A 19,348-nucleotide genomic window follows, 5' to 3' on the forward strand; every position below is an offset into this window, starting at 1 on the left:
GGTTGCTTAGGAGAACTACTCCGCGTCGTATAGTTCGACTTCATTGCAAATTAATTGAAAAGGATCTTCTGGTTGCTGGTCCCAGGATTGAATTTTCCTGACGATCTTCGATTTTGCATGAGATCGTTTGGGTAGCCTTCGCTCGCCCGCCTTGGTGGCTTATATTCGAGATGGTGAGCTCACCGACATATTCGCACAGCTACTATTTGTGCGCTATATGGATCTGACAGCTTTTTTTGGCGTGCAGAATTCTCTGTTCAATTCCGCCTTGAAGCAGTCCTCTGCTATACGGCGCGACCTTGACATTTTCGCAGAATCTCCTGCGACGACCTCCGCAGCTCTTCAAGGTGTGTCTTGTGTGCATGCTCGCTTTTTGCCCCCTTACAAATGAAGCTAATTTTGTATTTTTCACTTATCCAGGACAAATATCAGCATCTCTAGCGTCCTTCTCACGAACCATCGATGACTATTCGGCGCTGTCAAAACGAGAACTCATTCCGGAAAAGCAAGAAAAAGCTTTCGAGCGAGTGAAGAACTTTCGGACGGCCCTTGCGGATTATAGACAACAGTTTGAACGGTTACGGAAAGAGCGAGAAGAAGCTGTAGGTTTATCGTGGATATAAGTATTTCCCTTGAACTCTTATAAAGCTGACTTTCATCTGCAAAGCAATCGGTATCGAATCGCAATGAGCTCCTCGGTCGTCGCCCACATCATGCTGCCACCCCTGAGAACCCCTACGCAGATTCTTCTCTACCTCGAACCTCTGCGTTCGCCAACTCGAGTTCTACTTCGGGCTCGGGGTTAAGCTTTGGTGCCTCGCCTGCAAACTATACCCGTGAAGCCCACGCCCTTCGGGAGCAATCATTTATCGCCAGCACCAACGCCCAGCTCGACGAGTTTCTCGACCGCGGTCGGGCTGTACTGGCCGATCTCAGCCAACAGCGTGAAATATTGAAAAACACGCAACGTCGATTGTACAGCGTCGCGAACACGCTGGGAATCAGTGGCGATACAATTCGGATGGTGGAGCGCAGGGCAAAACAGGACAAATGGATCTTCTGGGGTGGTGTTGTGGTGTTTTTCCTGTTCTGCTGGGCCGTTCTTCACTTCCTAAGGTGACGAAAGGCTACCAGTCAAAGCAATGGAATTAACTCCGGATACGACGTGATGCAAACTTTATAGTGGGCGTTATGAATCAGGTATGACCATGGCCTGTGCGAATGTCATTTCACGATGCTGATTCCTTTGCAGGCAATTACGGTGTTCTCGGTGTCTTGGGTATGGGGGGAAAGGTTGCTTGGTTGCCATTTGAGCTTTTTATGGTTTTGTCTGGCTTCGATGAAGCTCCTCAATCTTTCTATCTCCAGCTACTGATGCCCGAGCTGGCATTTAATCAGCTTCTTCGTATATGCAGTATATGTTACAGTCCTGGCGGCGTTGTTTATATGTACAGTTATGAGATCAGATGCAAACAAGGACTTCGTCAATAATGAAGAGAGCCAAAATTCCTTCAAGATACGCATTGTAAAACGTACTGTGTAGTACTCATTGGCGCTATATGAGATGCTCCAAGACCGCTGCTGCATAGGCAGTGTTATTATCGGTTAGATGGAAGTTTGCAGCTTGGATGGAGCAATGCGGGTGCCAGCTGGCCTTTGTTGTTCACCGGAGTGCTCCGTACGGGCTGCTCGGAAATGCGGACCGTGCTGGCGCGATTTTAGCCCTCGGAACGCGACGCTGTCAAGCCAACCTCTTCTTCGAACTTTTGCGTCTCTCCGTCCGCCTTGCACCATCTCCAGGAGTTGACTCCTTCAATTGATCACTTTCCAATTCGATACCCCCTTTTCATTCCTCTAGAGACCTCACCATGTTTGCTACTCGCCAGGCCTTCAACCTCTTCCAGAAGCGGGCTTTCTCTGCCTCTGCTCGCCAGGTGCGCTTTCTCTCCGTCTGACCGCAGCTTCTCACGACCACCAGTTGCTGACGTTGAGCGTTGCAGTCCTCCAAGGTCGCCATCCTTGGTGCCGCTGGTGGCATTGGCCAGCCCCTTTCTCTCTTGATGAAGCTCAACCCTCGCGTCACCGAGCTCGCTCTCTACGACATCCGCGGAGGCCCTGGTAACTTCCACTCGCGAGCACAGACGCATACAAACTCTTGCCAGAAATCAAGCTGACGAGAGAACTCTTATCGTACAGGTGTCGCTGCTGACCTGAGCCACATCAACACCAACAGCACCGTCACTGGCTATCAGCCCACTCCCGAAGGCCTTCGGGATGCTCTCAAGGGCTCTGAGATCGTCCTCATCCCCGCCGGTGTTCCTCGCAAGCCCGGCATGACCCGTGACGGTATGGAATGGGATTGTGCAGTTAAGCTGCCGGAGTCTGTCTAATTTGCTGTTGAATAGACCTCTTCAACACCAACGCTTCTATTGTCCGTGACCTCGCCAAGGCTGCTGCTGAGGCCTCTCCTAACGCCAACATCCTGGTGATCTCCAACCCTGTAAGTGCCATCCATACCAGCTTGCACGACGTTCAATCTATTTCGCCGGTGCGTTCTAACATGAGCAGGTCAACTCTACTGTCCCCATTGTTGCCGAGGTCTTCAAGTCCAAGGGTGTCTACAACCCCAAGCGCCTCTTCGGTGTCACGACCCTGGACGTTGTCCGTGCCTCGCGCTTCATCTCCGAGGTCAAGAACACCGACCCGGCCAACGAGGAGGTGACCGTCGTTGGTGGCCACTCCGGCGTCACCATCGTTCCTCTGATCTCCCAGTCCAACCACCCCGACATTGAGGGCGAGACCCGTGACAAGCTGGTCAACCGCATCCAGTTCGGGGGTGACGAGGTCGTCAAGGCCAAGGATGGCGCTGGCTCTGCCACCCTCTCCATGGCCTTCGCCGGTGCTCGTTTCGCCGAGTCTCTGCTCAAGGCGGCCTCGGGCGTCAAGGGCGTTGTCGAGCCCAGCTTTGTCGACAGCCCTCTGTACAAGGACCAGGGCATTGACTTCTTCGCCTCCCGCGTCGAGCTTGGCCCGAACGGTGCCGAGAAGGTCCTGCCGGTTGGCAAGGTCTCCCCGTACGAGGAGAAGTTGCTCGAGGCTGCCTTTGCCGACCTCAAGAAGAACATCCAGAAGGGTGAGTCAGCTGCATTGGCTGGCACAGCCTATTCAGGAGGCTAACGATTTTTTTTTCCAGGTATCGACTTCGTCAAGAACAACCCTTAAACGATATCCATTAATAATAAACTCGCACACAACCACAATTGTGCCACTGTGTGTATCTGTCTCTGACTGTGTCCCTTTAACGATGTAAAACAGTTTCTACGTGACGTTTCATTAGAAAACAAAGAATATCTTAACAACAACCAACCTAATATTTTCCAATTGTCCTTATTACTCGTAGTTTTTTAATAGTAGGTGTGGGCATAGACGAGAGACAGACAGAGGCAGGAACAAGCACATGTAGCAACCGCTTGCCTAGACGATTCAAATCCAATTAATTAGAGAAATGGATCAATCAGTCAACAAGAAAGAATGACAAGCATACATACATAGGGTACATACAGAATACAGCTGTATGGAGTATAGAGATGCCTGGACCTAGTCACCTCCTACTAAAAACAACTACGAAGCAGGAATAAGTAAGTGATATATAATACCAACTAGCCCAACCTCTGCTTAAGCAAGACTCGTACTGGTACATGGTTGTTTCATGCATATGTATATATAATCTGGCTTCTGGCTCTGAGACGGACTTGAGCTTTGTTCCTTTTTTGGTGGGGGGGGGGGGGCCTTAGGACTTAGGAGGAAGAGGGAAGAAGAAGAACTGTTGTTCATTACCAACAAACCCTTAGTTATTTTTTTATTTCATGTAAGAATGTTTTTTCCTCTCATATCATAACATATCAATATCATATTGTATCATATCATGACAGGACATGACAGGACAGGACAATGACAGGACAAGACCAATTACTTAATGCTGATTGATAATGATGACGATGATGATGGTGTACATACAGTACATGATTGTTGTGCCGTGTACAGTACATACATGCATGCAGAGGCAAAATAGATAGGGAAAGGTAAGTAAGTAAGTAGGTAGGTAGGTAAAGGAGGTGAAGGGGGTGGAGGGGGGTACATACATACATACATACGTGTATGCACTCGACTGGAACATGTATGTATGTATGTATGTAGTTTGATGAGAATGACGATGAAGAGGACGGTGGGAGGGGGACGGAGGTAGGACGGTGCGTGGAGTAAACAGGGGGTAATAATAGTAGAATAAGTCAAATCAAGTCAAATCGAGTCAAATCCAGAACAAGAACCAGAACCAGAAGACGAAGACGAACAGGCGTAAAGGGTAAAAAAGGAATTTTCCAGCCAGAAAGAGCAAAAAAAAATACCACGTTGTAGATGCCACCACCACCAGTTCTAGATCTACGTGTAACTCCTCATCGCATCCATGTATCCCGTTCCTCCCCGCAGATCGTGATCGAACGTCTCGGCGACTTCCAGGACGCGCTTGATGTGGGACATTGACAGGGCGGTTTTTTCGTTGACGGCGAGTGCTTGGGCGGTGCGGACGGAGTTTTTGATCTATATACAAAAAAGCAGGTTAGTTATCGACGATCACATAATATCTGAGAATGAGATAGATGTATTTATGAGATGATGTAGACACACCTGCCGTCCGTTCAGATTATGCCGTGCCAACGCATCCAAATCCTTGTCGGTAAATGTCGCAGTCTCGACGCCATCGATGGAGCGCACTTTGTCCAGAAACATCTTCCACACGCTCCGCTTGGCTTTGGTCGTGAGATCGCCATAGCGCAATGCGATGTGGATGCGCGACTGGAACGCGTCGTCGAACGTCTCCACCCGGTTCGTCGTCAGGAACAATATCCCCTGGAAGTACTCGAGCAGCCGCAGGAAGATGCTGACGAGCGCGTTGCGGTGGATGTCCTGGATCGTGCGCTTCTCCAGGAAGACGTCCGCCTCGTCGAGCAACAGGACCGCGCCCCACGAGTGCGCAATGTCGAGGATCTTGTTGAGCTCGCCTTCCAGCGTCCGCGAGTCGGTCCCCAGCTCGCCCGCGCTCACCATGTACAGCGGCCGCTTGAGGAGCTCCGCGATGCCCTCCGCCGTCAGCGTCTTCCCCGTCCCCGGCGGCCCGTGCAGCACCGCAACCAGACCCTTGCCCTTGCCCTGGATGACATCGTCGATGTTCTGCGCCGCGTGGAACGTGTGCGATTCCACCAGAGCCCGGACGATCGATTTCTGATTGTCCGGCAGCACGAGCGAGTCGAAGGCGCCCTCGTTCCACTCGATCTCGGTGATGCCGGATACGGTGAACTCCAGCCAAAGTTTCTCGCTGAAGGCAAACCCCAGCACGACGGGGCTGGCGATGAGAAGCTCCTCCTCGCTGAACTCGGGCTCCGAGACATCGTCCTTGGCGTCGCTGTCGATCTTGTCAATGTCTTCTTTCTGGATCTCGTTGCCGTTGTCGTCCACCTCAATCTCGACCACATGCGCCTTGCCCTTCTTGTCACGGACGACCTTGTATCTCGGCCTGGTCCGCTCCGATTCACCATGGCTCAGGTTCCCCCGGTCCGTGCCCGAATCGGATCCTCCACCGCAGCAGCCTCCGACATCACTGTCGTCCTCGTCAGACGATGAGTTGAGGATGTCGGGATCCTTCGGCCGGACCGTGCTGATGGGGTAGTTGGGGTTGATGCGACGGTGCAGGGCCGGGTCGATCATGACTCGTCCGTTGATGTTGACCTTGATGATGGACCGCTTCTTCTTGAAGAAGGCCATGCCCTTGTGGAAGCGATAGTTCATGCCCCGGAGAGCAACGAACTTCTTGCCTCGCTCGATGAGCTTGGCTCTGAGTTCGTCCGCCTCCCGGTGGTATTTCAGAGGGTAGCAGGCCAGACTGGTGATTTTGCGAGCCCCCTTGAAGGACTCGACCTCTGCCGCCATGGTGCCCATGCCGAACGATTTGCCGTCGTATTCCAGGTACCGGCCCTCAATAACATACCACTGGCCCTTCATGAAGGACGACTCCTTGCTGACGTACTCGATCTTGAAGGCGCGGGGCTCATCTGCATTGCCGTAGGTGGACGTGTAGGCAATCGTGTTGGGCTTGAACAGCGCCCAGAGAAGGTCAAAGGTAATCATGTTGGACTCGAGCAGCGGGTAGAGGGTCTTTTTGGTCTCCGCGTAGTCGGTGTCCAGGTACTTGACGAGGACCTTGAGATGCGCCGCTTTGGTCGCTGCCAGCTTCCTGGCCCGCTTCTTTTTCTCCGTGCTGGCGAGCTTCTTCAGCTCTTTCATGTACGCCCGGGTCTCTTCCAGGTACAGAAAGAGCATGTTCGGGTCGACGACCGGCGTTTCCTGCACCAAGCTCACGCCCTTGACCCCGTCCATGACCTTGGCCAGCGCATCCCGCAGGGGCTTGCTCTTGATGTCCACGACCGTTTCCTGGTACTTATTCTCCCAGTCAAACTTGCGACGCACTGTAAAGATGTACTGGTCAAACTCGTTCGCACCGGGGTCATCCCTGGTTTCTGTCAATTTGTAGTTGTGGATAGTGCTGTCCCACACTGTTGTGTATCATCCGTATTAGCGACAGATCTTTGTGTGCTCGTAAAGGCAGAGGCGTCTTACGCTCATCAACCCGCTTGAATGCAACCTTGGAAGCCCTCTTCTTCTTGCTCTTGTTCTTATGACCGCTAACCTTGAGCCCATCACTCTGGCTGTCTGACGAAATTCGTTTCAAGCTCGATCCTTTCCCCCTGGCATGTAGACGAGCGCGTCTCTCGCGCAAACGGGAGGCCAGCCTTTTGGCCCGCAGAATCGCCCTCTCCTCCGACGCTGCATCTTCTTCTTCCTCTTCGTCCTCCTCTGAGTCGTCGGACGAGTACTCCTTGGAACGAAGCTTCTTGGCGGCCTTCTTCTTGGCCTTGCGCTTCTTAGCAGCTTTCTTACGAGCCTTTTCGTCTAGAGAAGAGGACTCATCATCACTACTCTCGTAGGACTCGGTATCGGAATAGTCGTCCTCCTTGTGCGCGCGTATTTTTCTTCTTATTCTTCTTTTTAGATTTGATGACTTTGGTTTTGGTCTTGTGTTTCCTGCTGTGCTTGGGCGAGTCGCTGATATCGGTATCGTTGTCGTCGCTCTCAGAGTCTTCTGATTCCGAGTCGCTCAAGTCGGAGATGTCATCCGACTCGTCGTCAGACGTGGTATCGTCGTCGCTGGAAGAAGAGCTTTCTTTGCTCTGTTTTTTGCTCTTCTTGGCCTTCTTACCAGCCTTGTTCTTGGCGGTAGCATGCTTACTGACGGGCTTCTTGCAATGGGGCTTTTTGGTGGCATTCTCAGGCACAGCAGCTCCCGTCTTGCTTTCTGATTTTGGCACTGTCTCTTCTGGTGGGAGCCCTACTTCTTCCTTGGCTGATGGGGATGCTGCAGCAGCCGCAGTCGACGGGGTCGTTGACGACTGCTGGGCTGCGGGCTCCGACATGTTGGCGCGAATAGCTTCGGATTCTAGGTCGTGCTGGAGCTGGTCGGTGGGCCGCTGTGGAGCTTCAGGCGGCATGAAGCCTGGGGTAGGAGACTCTGGGCCAGGATAGCGGTCGGGCTGAGCAGAGGCTTGCTGGGTGCCGCTGGCGTCTGGCTCAACAGGCATAATCACCTGGAAAGGTCAACTTGCGATCAACGCGAAGAGAAAGTCAAACCATTGTGCGGAGTGAGGAGAAGAGAGGTGGTCGTTGTGCGGCCTGCCAGAACTCACCGTCGTGAATGAACGCAGGTTGCACAATGCGCTGTCCGGGCGGTGAGCCAGCAGCCAGTCACTGCCAGGCCAGAGAGAAGCTGGAGAGAAGATTCGCTGCGATCCGAGGATATACAAGCTATTTATGGCCTGTCTGTCGCTTTAGGCAGCCGGACGTCTTTGACAAGCGCGCTGCACCAGCTGGCGAGGCATCAATGCTGCCTGTCTGTCTGCAGACCACTCATTGGGCGCTGCAGTGTTCTCTTTGGCTGCGCCAGTGCTGCTGGGCATCCACACGCGCTGCAAGGCCCCTTCGATGGATGATGCCGCGCGCGAGGCTGAAAGAACTCCGCATCGCAGGCGGCAGATGTCACTGGCCAGCCAGGAACCGTTCGTGTCTTAGCTAGCCTGCCTGGCGATCACTCTGTGACTCAAGCGACGAGCAAGCTTGTTTCCCCTTTGTTGCCTCCCACGGCTGTCTTTCAGTGTTCCATGGGATCAACCTGGCAGCCGTGAATCGATCGGTTTCACATACAAAAAGAAATCGGCCAGGGAGGTAACTGTAAACCACGGTCCACTCAGCGCGCTGCGAGTCTTATTGGCAGCGGAGACAACACCGACTTTTCCCTCGATCTAGGCGTGCATGGATGATTCAAAGTGATGCTGTAGTGCCCGTCCGTCTGGATGCGAACTCAGTGTTCCAGACCTGCAGCGCCTCTGCAAGGCGATCTCGCCTGTCGCCAATGGAATGGATCCTGTCTGGAGTACAGAGATGCATGTACTCTGTACTGTACATGCTGATGTGATAGATAAGTAGGACAGGAAGAGCGCATTGGACGATGACTGTCCCCGGTATCTATATGCGCCTATCTCGAAGATGTCATGCCTGTTCAAGAAATATGACCAGGCAGATGTGGGGATTCGACTATACTACCCCAGAAAGAACACAGCTGTACCTGGCTGCAGTTGATCAAGTCTGCAGAAACTAATCCTGCAAGACGAGTGATCGAAGCACGAACACCGGCTCTTATTTCCCCCTCTTTTAATCAATCAAGACTCGATCCATCTGCATCTAATCCTACCTAAATCCTGTCCCTTATTAAGGAGAGGAATAACAGAGCATCAAGGTTAATACTGATAAGATTGGTACTGTGTATATTATGTCTGAACAGAGATAGATAATACTTTCTTGCTAGCAACTTCATGAAATAATAAAAAGTATGAATGAGGTACCTACCTGCTATGTATGTACCAAGGAAAACAAGGTCCTGCCAACCTAATCTGATTTAATCTCTTACTCTGTAGATCAGACTCTGAAAGAGAAACTTTGCCAAATCAGGGAATACCACAGCTATATAATCGATACAAGCAATCTTTGTTCTTATCACATCCTTCCTTCACTTTCATCTCATCGATATATTAAATATGGCTGACATACTCAGGTACTGTGTTGCTATCTAGCTCTCCAGCTCTTCCCGCATGATATGGCTACATTCTGTACAGTACATATATTCACTGCCCTGAGATGAGATCATTCTTCATCTGATCTCTAGAAAGGTCACTGCTAGGAAATGATGACAGAATAGAAGGGAATTATCTGTCACTCCCTTGTACTTATTAACTAGTCTGCAATGTGAATTAAGTCAAGTTATCGCAGTGTAGCGCAGTCAGTTATATCTACCTAGGTAGTTATGTGCTTGCTTGCTATCGTGCTGTAAATAAACACTCAAGTCAACTTACCTACCTTAAGGGATTTTTGATTCGGCTTCTTCCTAGTTCTGGACGCGATCTCTTCTTCTACTATCCCTCACTTCTACTATCATCTCTTTGCATGGCATACCGCACACCTCACATCTGAAGAGTTCTTACATTTCTATTGCTATTCCTACCAAGGCATCTAACTAAGTAAGTAGTTTGCTTTTTATTCTCTTGCCTTACTTGCCTCTCTTTCTCTCACATACTCCTTACTTATCTGATGAAAGACATCTGCAGGGTTGACGTGACAATAAATGCCACCATTCACCCCCATCAACATGAACAAGACAAACCCAGCTGCTGGCAATGGTATTATCCCTGCTGGTGATAACCACAAGCTGAGCAAGAATGTGAAACTGGAGGTTTCTGACGATACTGTCACCATGGATGATATCAAGATGGAAGGAGATGTTGATGTTGAAAGCAGCCAGGAGGTACATACTGCATGCACATCTAGCTGCATCACATACATTTCAGAAGCAACCCTGTTCACTGCCTATCAATACTAATACTGTATACAGCCTGATACCACTGACGCGACTCCAACCCCAACTCCCCGCAAACGCGGTCGCAAGAAGGCCGTTCCCACAAACACTGCCACCAACCCGACGACCTCAGCAGAAGCCGAGGAGGACGAGAACGAGACCGAGCTCGAGAACAAGCAAACCACCACCCCCTCAAAGAAGACCAAGACTACTACTCGTTCCGGTGCAACCACCCCGAAAAAAGAAATCTCCATCTCGTACGAGTCCGCCAGCAAGGAAGACCGCATGCTCATCCGCATGCGCGAAGTCGAAGGCAAAAGCTGGGCAGAGATCAGCACCGCGTGGGAGGCGATGACGGGAGTGAAAACCGCGTCGGGGACTCTGTGCAAGCGCTACAGTCGCCTGAGGGCCAATTTGGCGGTTTTCAAGGATGAAGACGTAAGTCTAGTTTAATCACAAGCAAACCTTTGACGAGAAAAGGATCTTCTGACCTGGACTCTTTCTTTTTTTTTTCTTATCTTTCAGGTGGAGAGACTCCTTCAAGCCAAGAAGGAAATCGAAGAGAAATTCGAGGCAGAGAAATGGACCAAGATTGCTGCTGCTATCGTGGCTAAAGGAGGAGACCAGTACCCTCCGGCGTCGTGTCTGAAGAAGTTCAAGGAGCTGAGCAAGGGCCGTACTGCGACTAGCATGCAGGCTGGCAATGGCAATGGCAATGTCAACGTCAAGGTCGAAGAATATGTCCAGGAAGTCGCTGACGATGAGGCGTAGGTTGCTGTGCGATGGAGACAGACCTGTATGAAACAGAGCACCTGCACGCATTGTCATTGTGTTTCCTTCCATTTGTCTGTCTCATTTTATTTTCTTCTTTCTTGTTTCAACCTTTTCAGTACCTGGGTCAGCACACTTGTCTTTCGTCTTGTCTTGCAGGGATAGAAGAAAGAGAACATCAGGTAGCCGGACATAGGAAATGTTGTACCAACGTTTGAGGAAAGAAGTAGCAAAAAAAATCTGAAGTGGTGATAACACCAGTCAGAAGAAAACAATAGACCCTAAAAAAGATTTTTACTATAATCAGAAACCGTAGGAAATCATTAAGATAACACTGCTTTTTTTTTTCTCTCTTTTCATTCATGATCATACAGACATGCACACATATATAGGTATGATGATATGCTAACCCATATAAATCGGGAAGAGATCGAATCAACAAAGTTGCATTTCTTAAATGCAATTTCGACAGAGATGTTGAACTCGATCTCTCCCAGCACGTCAAGCCAGGGCTTGATCGGACAAGGGTATATAGTATAGTATAGTATAGTATAGCACAGCACAGCAAGTATAGCGAGTTAGTTACTCATGTATATCATTCTGGCTTGACTGAACTGAAAATCGTGTCACCAGCCACATGCATGTCCAGTCCAGTCCAGTTAGTAAGAATGCACCGGCCTTCCTTCCCACCAGACAAAAAACAAAAATACCTAAGTAATTCTCATCAGAAGGTTTGTGGTTTGTAATGTACAGTACAAGTAAGTAAGTAAGTAAGTAGAGACCAACCAAGAAAGTGTCTTTCTTCACAGCATACTACTCGTGCTCGAATTCCTCGAATGGGAATTGTTCACTGGCACCACACTGCTGCCGTTCGTTTTCACGCTCGCAGACTCGTCGTCGTCGGTGCTCTGCCGGCGAAGGCTCGTGCTCGGCCGGATTTTCGTCCCGACAAACCCTCTTCGGTCTCGTCCTGTCCGGCCGCGACCAAGCCAGTTGTGTTTCAGCGCCTTGTTCAGCGTTTCAATGCGTTCCTGCGCTTCGTCCCCGCTTTGGATGCTGGCTAGCACGCTGAGGCATTGCAGCATGCGTCCCACCGTTTCCGTAATGACGTGGGACGAATCCGCCGCCTGAGCGGAGCGAGCGGCGTACAGGGAATGCTGCGACGGCGAGGCCAAGGATTGGAAGATCAGTTGATCCGGATTCGACGATGTGTTCGAGGTCGCCCGACTGCGCGTCGCGCTCGCCGAGTCGGACGAGTAGCTGCCCGCGGCGTTCAAAAGAGTAGACGACTGGGAATTGAAACTGCTCAGACCGGGATCCAGGGACGTCGCGGTCCCCGGACGGCCGCCACTATTGCTGCTGTTAGACCCGGCACCTAGCGCTCTAACATCCGCGTTGATATTGTCCAGACTTAGGCGAGAGAACGTCGCCTTGAGGCCTTCGTAGCGCTGTAGAATCACCGTATCCCGGAAGGCCACCAGCACGATGGTCCGTACATCAAGTTCATCACCGATCGAGGCTTCGGACGAGTCTCCATTGGGCAATGCGCCCCAGAACTCCTTAGCTTCGCGGACACTCATCAAGGAACCGCGGCCCTTGAACTCCAGGTCCAGAGGCAGAAAGACCGCCTGGATGAACGGTAAAATCGTGCCGAAGACGAGAATCCATATCTGCACGAGGTGCGGAACCAACTTCTCGTCAGGCACGTTGCTGATGGAGTGATTCAACGACGAGAAACCGGTGTGGAGAAGGTCCCGCAGATCCTCCACGATGACTGACGGCATGCGTTGCTGAATGCAGCGCTGGAGGTGAATCAACACGAGCTTATTCAGGTCCTCTATCGCAATGCGCACGTCCTCCCCGTCGAATATGACCAGCAGCTTCGCCTTGAGGAAGTCCCAGACGTCTTCCGTCGTCATATTCTGGAGCCCAAACCCTTGGAGAGTCTCCCGCACGGCGGCATCACCTAAGATGCTAGCTGAGCTTCCCAGAGAAGACGGTCCATGGAATGCATTCTGTCCACCACCGCCACCGGCGTTGTTGGACAACTCAGCCTGATCGGCCTCTTTATTCGAATCCAGCCCCGACGCAAGCGCTCTCTCTTCCCGCTTCTTCTCCCGCCGTCCACCGTGCAGCAGATCCAGCCCACCCACTGACTTCCCGAATGCGGTAGCTGACGGGCCGGGTGAGGACGGCGTGAAATTGTAGAGAGACTGCGGTGCGTTGGGATCCAATGGCTTGGAGTTACTGGACGCCGAGGACAGGGGGAGATTGTAGTGGTCATCCTTGAGCTTGAGCTTCTGTCGAGATAAGAAATGGTGTTTGTGGACCTTCTCCTTGTCCTTCTCCTTCTCCTTCTCCTTCTCCTTCTCTTTCTCCTTCTCACCACCGTGCTTGTCCGCCGGAACCACCGTGGTTGCCGAAGCGTTGGACAGATTATACATCGAATTATTCGAGGACGTCGTGTCCACCAAACTCGTCGAAGATGCACTGACAATGCGGGACAACCCGCCGGATCCCCCAAAGCCCAGCTTACTGGGGGACGGCTGCCCCTTCTCCTTGCCTGCGCCGTCCTTGTCTCGCGAAATGCCGATGTGCTTGGGTTTCGAAAACAGTTTCTTCTTGGACTTCTCGCCCTTGTGCTTGTGGTCGCGTTCGGTGCTCTGCTGTTGTTCGGGCTGCGCCGCAGCAGAGGGGCCGGGGCTTCGAGGAAAAGCCACGTTGGCCGCGGTTGTCGCGGCCTGCACATGGCCTCCCACCAAACCGTTCTGATACGACTTTTCTGAGAATCCTCCTCCTCCTCCTCCTCCTGCTGGACCCGCTGTCGATTGTGCCGGAGGCGGAGAATCTTGTTGGCTTCCTTTCCGGTTCTTGGACCCCTCGTCGTTGTTGAAGTTAGGGATGGTCTGAGACCGATGTCGCAGGTGCTGGGCCGTCTGCTGCATGGCAGCCTGGGCAGCGATCTGCGACGCTGTAAGGTTCGACATGCTGGAGTTGTGGTCCGAGAGAGTTGCGGTGGGAAGGGTAGGCTCGAAGAAGCCTTGGGAGTGTTGTCGACGGTGCTTCTGCGGCTCCTGTGGAGCAGCACGCGGGGATCGGTTGCCCTGAGGGTCGTTCGGCGCCCTCGAGGAGGCAGCAGACGATCGCGCAGCCACAGTGGGCAGCGAGGCGTTGCCGTTGGTGGTGGTGGAGGCAGTGATCGAGGAGGTTCTTGGTGGATGAGGGGAAGACGTTGGCTTGGGATTGGGGCTGCTGTATACGGTGCCCTTGGGGCGGGACAGAGTCGTCACATTCGACGATGCGGAGGAGACATCGCTATCGGAGGAAGCAGGACGGGTCTGGGAGTCTTCCTGGGACTTGGGAGGATGGCTGCTGTTGCTGTCTGGCAGGGGAGAAGCCCGCAGCTCAGGCCGGCGGGGGACGGGCGTGGGATTCATCGTGAGCCAGTGGCAGTGAGTGTAACCGTCCCCAGGCAACGAGCAGTCATGCAGGACGATCACTCAGAGCGGCATGCTCGGCCGCGCGCGCATCTAGGAATCGGAATCGGGGTGGAGGGGAATGATGGCGGGCGAGGGATGGAGACGAGCCGGGGCAGGTCCAGTACCACTCTCCGTACTGTCTCACTCGCGAATACGTCAATGCAGCGAAGAAGCTCCAGCTGAGCCAACAAGCCTGAAACCGCTGCTGGGGTCCCCGTCATTGCTCTTAACTAACTGCCTACGTGCACTAGTTAATTCAATTAAGTGAACTAAGCGGCCAGTCCGGCGGCTCGGGCTCAGTTCGCTGGCCTTGCTCTTAGTCTCTTAGTAGTCTATGCCGGGTTACCGCAACGGGATCGGAGCCCCTCTTCAACCCTCTTTTTCCTTCCATCTCCACGAAGACAATTGCAATCTTTACCCGGAACACCCTGGGAGCGAACAACGCTACCTCGCACACAATACGAGTCATCAATCATGGCGCCTGCTCCACAGCCATCGTCAGAGACGCCAGCCGTCTCCCTCCACGCCTCCTACTCGTCCCCGCATCCGCCGACCTCGCAGACCTTCCACCATCCGGTGAGCGCTCCCTTGGACATCAACGGCTCTGTCGCGGCCAAGAAAGCCTATCTCTCCGAGCTGAGAGGCCTGGTGACAAAAATGCAGGGCGAGATCAACGCGTTTCTTACAGAGCGCATGGAGGAGGACAAGAAGGCAGCAGAAGCGCAGGGGCAGGGACTGAAGGACAGCGAGAGAGAGGCCAAAGAGGAGGAGAACTACGGGGAGGAGAATGTGGAAGATGATGCCTAAAACGGTCAATAGACATGTCTTCCGCATGCAGAGCGGAGAGCATGTTTCGCAGCTCGACTCGGGCCCAGTTGTACCCTGCAGCATCATTCCATAGGCACAACCGGGCTCAACGTCATGTTACAGCCTACGGGGCGTATCGCAGTGATACTAGGGGCAGAAACAGTGAGAAGGGGCCGTGTTCGGGGTCATAAAACAAGGACTTCACACTACCAGGGGTATCAATTCGCACAAAACACATCCTGCTCGAGTGCACCAGATGTCTAAAGCAGGATCACAGCCTCTCATCAACGCCCGACACAAAACAACGGGCCGAAAAAAAATTGACGTGGCCATCTTTCCATAATGAAATAACCTAGGAAAGGAAAAAGAGAAAAGCGAAAAAAAAATCTTCCATCAAGTCTCTATGTAGAGGCATTCATACGATTCGCACAACCAAGGTGAACGACGCTATTACTGCAATAACGGTCAGCAGATCGCACAGTCGGACTTATGTTTGGGGCAGACGTGACGTACTCTGGGAACACGCTGATAACGCTCCCTCCAAGCCGCTTATGGCAGATCCTGCACACTCGCTCCTCGGTGATGGTGACATGGCGACTCCGCGCTTTGTTATCGCCGGGCAGGCCTTCTCCAAGGAGCAGCTGGGCCTGTGTCTTAATGTTCTGCACTTTCTGCAGATTGGCAACGATCCGTGCCTCGTTCACAATCGAGTTGGCGGCCCGCATCCGGCCGCGGAAATAAAACTCGAGTTCTCGCACCGGAAGCGTCTCGGGGATCAGGTTGAGGGTCGAATTCGCCGGTAAGCGGGAGCCATGTTTGGCCAGGACATCGAGTGCAGGGCCGTATTGCGGCTCGTAGCCATGCGGGGGCGAGAGATAGAGGGACAGCAAGGTCAAGTAAATGGATGGTTTGGCGTCCTCGGCGTCGGTAGGCGCAAAGCATTGCAAGGGAGCTGCCTCTGCCGTACTTGTCTCTTCCGTTCGATGAACATGATTACAGTATCTAGAAGCACATTAGCAAATTCCAAGCACCGTCGCGCTCTTGGCGAAAAAAAAAAGAAGTCCAACTTACTCTTCCGCCTTTTCGGGATCCTTGAGCTTGAAGACGTAAATCTCCAGAGCCTGCCTATGCTGGCCCATCTTACTAAACACAATCGCTCTGGCTTCGTAGAAGTCCGGGTCTGATTTTGTCAGACACGTAACAAAAGCAGATCTCTGGGGGGGAAAAAATCCAACTCACCATCGCGGGGAAGACGATCCAGCATCTTAGCGGGAGAATATTGAGAACTAGATTTCAAAAACTCCAAGAGCTTCCCTCTCCACGCCAGGAAGGCGTCTTCACTCTCGAACTTCCACTCTCCATCTTTGTGCTTCATCAGCCGTTCCAGGTAGAGCAGAAGCAGCCTCTGATGGAGATCCGGACTCATCTCGTTCAATTCGTCGATGACATGTTCGAGATACCGGACAGCGAGAGTTGTATCGATCCCTTGCAAAAAGTCGGCGACGCGCTGTCGAGGCAGGGTCTCTGCGTTCTCTGTATCTGTCAAAAATACCTCCATCCCCAGCTCAGGATCGACCCGGAGCGGCCACTCCGCGAATTCGAGGATGAGATCGATCATGTCTGGCGGCAGGTGCTGCAGGTAGGCCACCGTGCGTTTGGGACCGCGCAGTTGGGGAGGACTGTCCTCTTCCTCCGAGGACTGACCAAATTTCCGAAGGAGCTCCAGGGCACGGCGATGCATCTTCTTTCCAAAGTAGAAATCGATAAGTTCATTATGGCGCCCGCTCTCCTCGAGCTTTTCCATCACCACATCCGGGTCGCAGAAGTTGGCGATGCGGAAAAGAGAGCCGGCCAAGGAGGGCGTTGCGTACATATGGGCTCGGAATAGGGTTGTATCGACCAGTTTCGCTGTTTCTCGCAGCTTCTCCTCGAACTCGGGGCTTTCGGCATCCTTGGACAGGCCCAGCAACATCCTCACAGACTCCTCGAACTTATCAATTTCCCCATTGGCATGTAGAGATCCTGCTTTGAGTGACCCATCCGGGTTCAGAAAGCGTTGGAATCTCCTTCGAACATCGGCCAGGTAGCCTTGAAGCTCGCGAACTGCGTTTTTCAGGTCTTTCCCTTCTGCTCGGAAGTACAGTAAAAAAAAAAAAACTTAAAAACTACGTCGAAAGAAAAGATGAGTACACACCAAGTCGTTTTTCATTTTGACCATTGTCCACTGGCTTTCCACGAATGCTCCCTGTCTCACTGGCGTCATCCGTTTTGGCCCGTAGAAAGGACGTCAGAGACGGAGCATAAGAGGCCTTGAGCGGCGATGCATCTTCAGTGCTAGGTGTTTCTGTGTGTGTTTGAAGGCCGTTTGATTTCTTCGGGGTGTCATCCCCACTCGTGTCCTGTTCCTCAGTCTCCTCAACGAAAGAAGAGAGGTCTCCAGCGATAATCCTAGGATAGAGACTGATGACGATCTCAGGAGGAGCAGAGACCTCGGCAAACAGATCCAGAGCGTCCCGATACTTCCGTGCGTTGAACAATTTCTGGGCTTTCTGAAGCCTGACCTCTCGTAACCGACCGGCCTTGTCCTTCAATAGTGCATCTTCCAGCATGGTAATGAGACTGATTGCCTCGTCTAGGTGACCATTTTCAACCAAGGCATCGATCTGGGAGTCGTAGCTAAGAGCCTCCATCCTCCAGATCACCCGGTCACTGCCCACCAAGAAGCCTTTGCCGGCATGAGCAAGGCTGATATTAGGTTGCGGAATATGCAGGAGATTTGCCGAAGGCAAGGAGATTGATTGAAGCAGGGACAGCGTGTCTGGGTTCCGCACTTCCAAAGTCCCCTTCGAGGGTTCCTGGAGTGCCAATAGATATGGATACGAGTATCCGACAGCCTCGGGGGCATTGCTCCATGGTATCTGCTTTTTACCTAGTGAATGACCATCGATATCGATGAAGTGGGTATTGACATCCTTCGCCAACAGAACCTGCCCCTCGCTGAGTCGGGTGGCGAGCGGCTTGGGAACCATTCCTCCCATACCGATGTAGCTCATGCTGGCGACACCGACTCCTCCCAGTCGACTCGACTCCTGGCCTGGACCACCGCCAATGCTGCCAGGTCCAACCAGATCCTTGAGCTCCATAGTTTCAATGTCAACCATGACATAATTAGAGCTCAGGCCCGCTATCAACCTTGTCCCGGAGACCCATGTCAGAGTCTTGATTCCACTGACGAGCGTAATTTCCACCGTGTCCGAGCTGAGTTCCATGTCATGCCATGACCACAAGAGTATCTTCCGCTTGACGGCAACTGCAAGGCGGGATACAATAGACGGAACACCGGTTTCCGGATCGTTGACGATATTCGAGGTCACCGCAAACGAAGTCGCGCCTTTGGTTCGCGTAAGCTGTTCCTGCAGCTCATAGGTCTGAAGATCGTGGATGGAGACGTATCCCCCAGACAGGGAAATCAGAAGCTTCGCTTCCTTGATGATAGCCAGCTGTTCGATTTTATATCGGGAGAACTTCTCCTGTTCGCGCAAAAGATCCGTGGGCTTGACCGAGGGTGTCGGCGGCGGCGGCGTAGCTGCCACTGACCGGCCACCACCACGGTCTTCCTCCTGGTCGCCATTATTATTGACGGGGGTGCTGGCTGCATTCTCCGCCGTATGCCCATTATTTCTCCCTGGCTCGCCCTCTTCACCACCCGAGCTTTCGTTAATCCGGTATACCCTCAAGCTTCCATTATTCAATCCGACGAGCAAGCGATCACCGTAGGCAAGGATCGATTCGATCTTGGACTTGTCGCGCGGTTTGAGCTCGACGAGCGGTCGAGGTTTGAAGGCGGACAACATGATGATTGCCGCCAGCGCCGGGATCCCACCTCTTCACAGTGAACAGCACCCATAGGCTTCATTGTCTACGAAGCCCTAGCAGATCGGAAATACGCAGCTGGACGAGCCATGCTGCTGTTTGCCAGAACAGTGCAGCTGCCAGTGGCAGCGGAGGTCGGATGCGTGACGTGCCTCGTAATGCTGCATGCTTAGTAAGATATTAGTCATCAGAGTACAGTTCAATTCAGTTGACTGCAACACATCTTTCCAAAGCTGTCTATTGTTCTACTGATTGGTATCAATTATAAAACATTTGGAGTCTCGCCAGATTTCATCCATGAAAACTAGGTCTATGCGGATTCTCATTCAAGCTCTTAGGTGCCTTTATGTCTGCCTTGTCTTCTGTACAAATCGTTAAAAAAAGACAGCAAGCGCAACTGTTT

General features: G+C 52.4%; 7 protein-coding genes across 7 annotated transcripts; 4 read left to right on the forward strand and 3 right to left on the reverse strand.

Moving 5' to 3' along the window:
* Window positions 1–170: 170 nt before the first annotated feature.
* Window positions 171–1,120, forward strand: T310_2254 (Membrin; the record flags this gene model as incomplete). The annotated part of the gene is made up of 4 exons (XM_013474872.1): window positions 171–173; window positions 248–347; window positions 421–602; window positions 668–1,120. The coding sequence occupies 4 exons, from the start codon at window positions 171–173 to the stop codon at window positions 1,118–1,120; spliced, it is 738 nt and encodes a 245-aa protein (XP_013330326.1).
* Window positions 1,121–1,868: 748 nt separating this feature from the next.
* On the forward strand, window positions 1,869–3,222 carry T310_2255 (Malate dehydrogenase; the record flags this gene model as incomplete). Its single annotated transcript, XM_013474873.1, has 6 exons — window positions 1,869–1,934; window positions 2,001–2,118; window positions 2,197–2,346; window positions 2,406–2,500; window positions 2,569–3,133; window positions 3,194–3,222. 6 exons carry the CDS (start codon window positions 1,869–1,871, stop codon window positions 3,220–3,222), a joined length of 1,023 nt encoding a protein of 340 aa, XP_013330327.1.
* A 1,218-nt stretch (window positions 3,223–4,440) lies between these two features.
* Window positions 4,441–7,691, reverse strand: T310_2256 (AAA family ATPase; the record flags this gene model as incomplete). Its single annotated transcript, XM_013474874.1, has 4 exons — window positions 4,441–4,599; window positions 4,687–6,572; window positions 6,673–7,158; window positions 7,313–7,691. 4 exons carry the CDS (start codon window positions 7,689–7,691, stop codon window positions 4,441–4,443), a joined length of 2,910 nt encoding a protein of 969 aa, XP_013330328.1.
* A 2,117-nt stretch (window positions 7,692–9,808) lies between these two features.
* Window positions 9,809–10,786, forward strand: T310_2257 (uncharacterized protein; the record flags this gene model as incomplete). Its single annotated transcript, XM_013474875.1, has 3 exons — window positions 9,809–9,964; window positions 10,052–10,453; window positions 10,541–10,786. 3 exons carry the CDS (start codon window positions 9,809–9,811, stop codon window positions 10,784–10,786), a joined length of 804 nt encoding a protein of 267 aa, XP_013330329.1.
* Window positions 10,787–11,589: 803 nt separating this feature from the next.
* T310_2258 (uncharacterized protein) lies at window positions 11,590–14,223 on the reverse strand (the record flags this gene model as incomplete). Its single annotated transcript, XM_013474876.1, has 1 exon — window positions 11,590–14,223. One exon carries the CDS (start codon window positions 14,221–14,223, stop codon window positions 11,590–11,592), a length of 2,634 nt encoding a protein of 877 aa, XP_013330330.1.
* Window positions 14,224–14,739: 516 nt separating this feature from the next.
* T310_2259 (uncharacterized protein) lies at window positions 14,740–15,072 on the forward strand (the record flags this gene model as incomplete). The annotated part of the gene is made up of 1 exon (XM_013474877.1): window positions 14,740–15,072. One exon carries the CDS (start codon window positions 14,740–14,742, stop codon window positions 15,070–15,072), a length of 333 nt encoding a protein of 110 aa, XP_013330331.1.
* Window positions 15,073–15,473: 401 nt separating this feature from the next.
* T310_2260 (Vacuolar morphogenesis protein AvaB) lies at window positions 15,474–18,926 on the reverse strand (the record flags this gene model as incomplete). The annotated part of the gene is made up of 4 exons (XM_013474878.1): window positions 15,474–16,074; window positions 16,144–16,252; window positions 16,312–17,199; window positions 17,267–18,926. 4 exons carry the CDS (start codon window positions 18,924–18,926, stop codon window positions 15,474–15,476), a joined length of 3,258 nt encoding a protein of 1,085 aa, XP_013330332.1.
* Window positions 18,927–19,348: the final 422 nt, after the last annotated feature.

Source organism: Rasamsonia emersonii (assembly GCF_000968595.1).
Source record: "Rasamsonia emersonii CBS 393.64 chromosome Unknown ctg1118621760018, whole genome shotgun sequence".
Lineage (NCBI taxonomy): Eukaryota > Fungi > Ascomycota > Eurotiomycetes > Eurotiales > Trichocomaceae > Rasamsonia > Rasamsonia emersonii.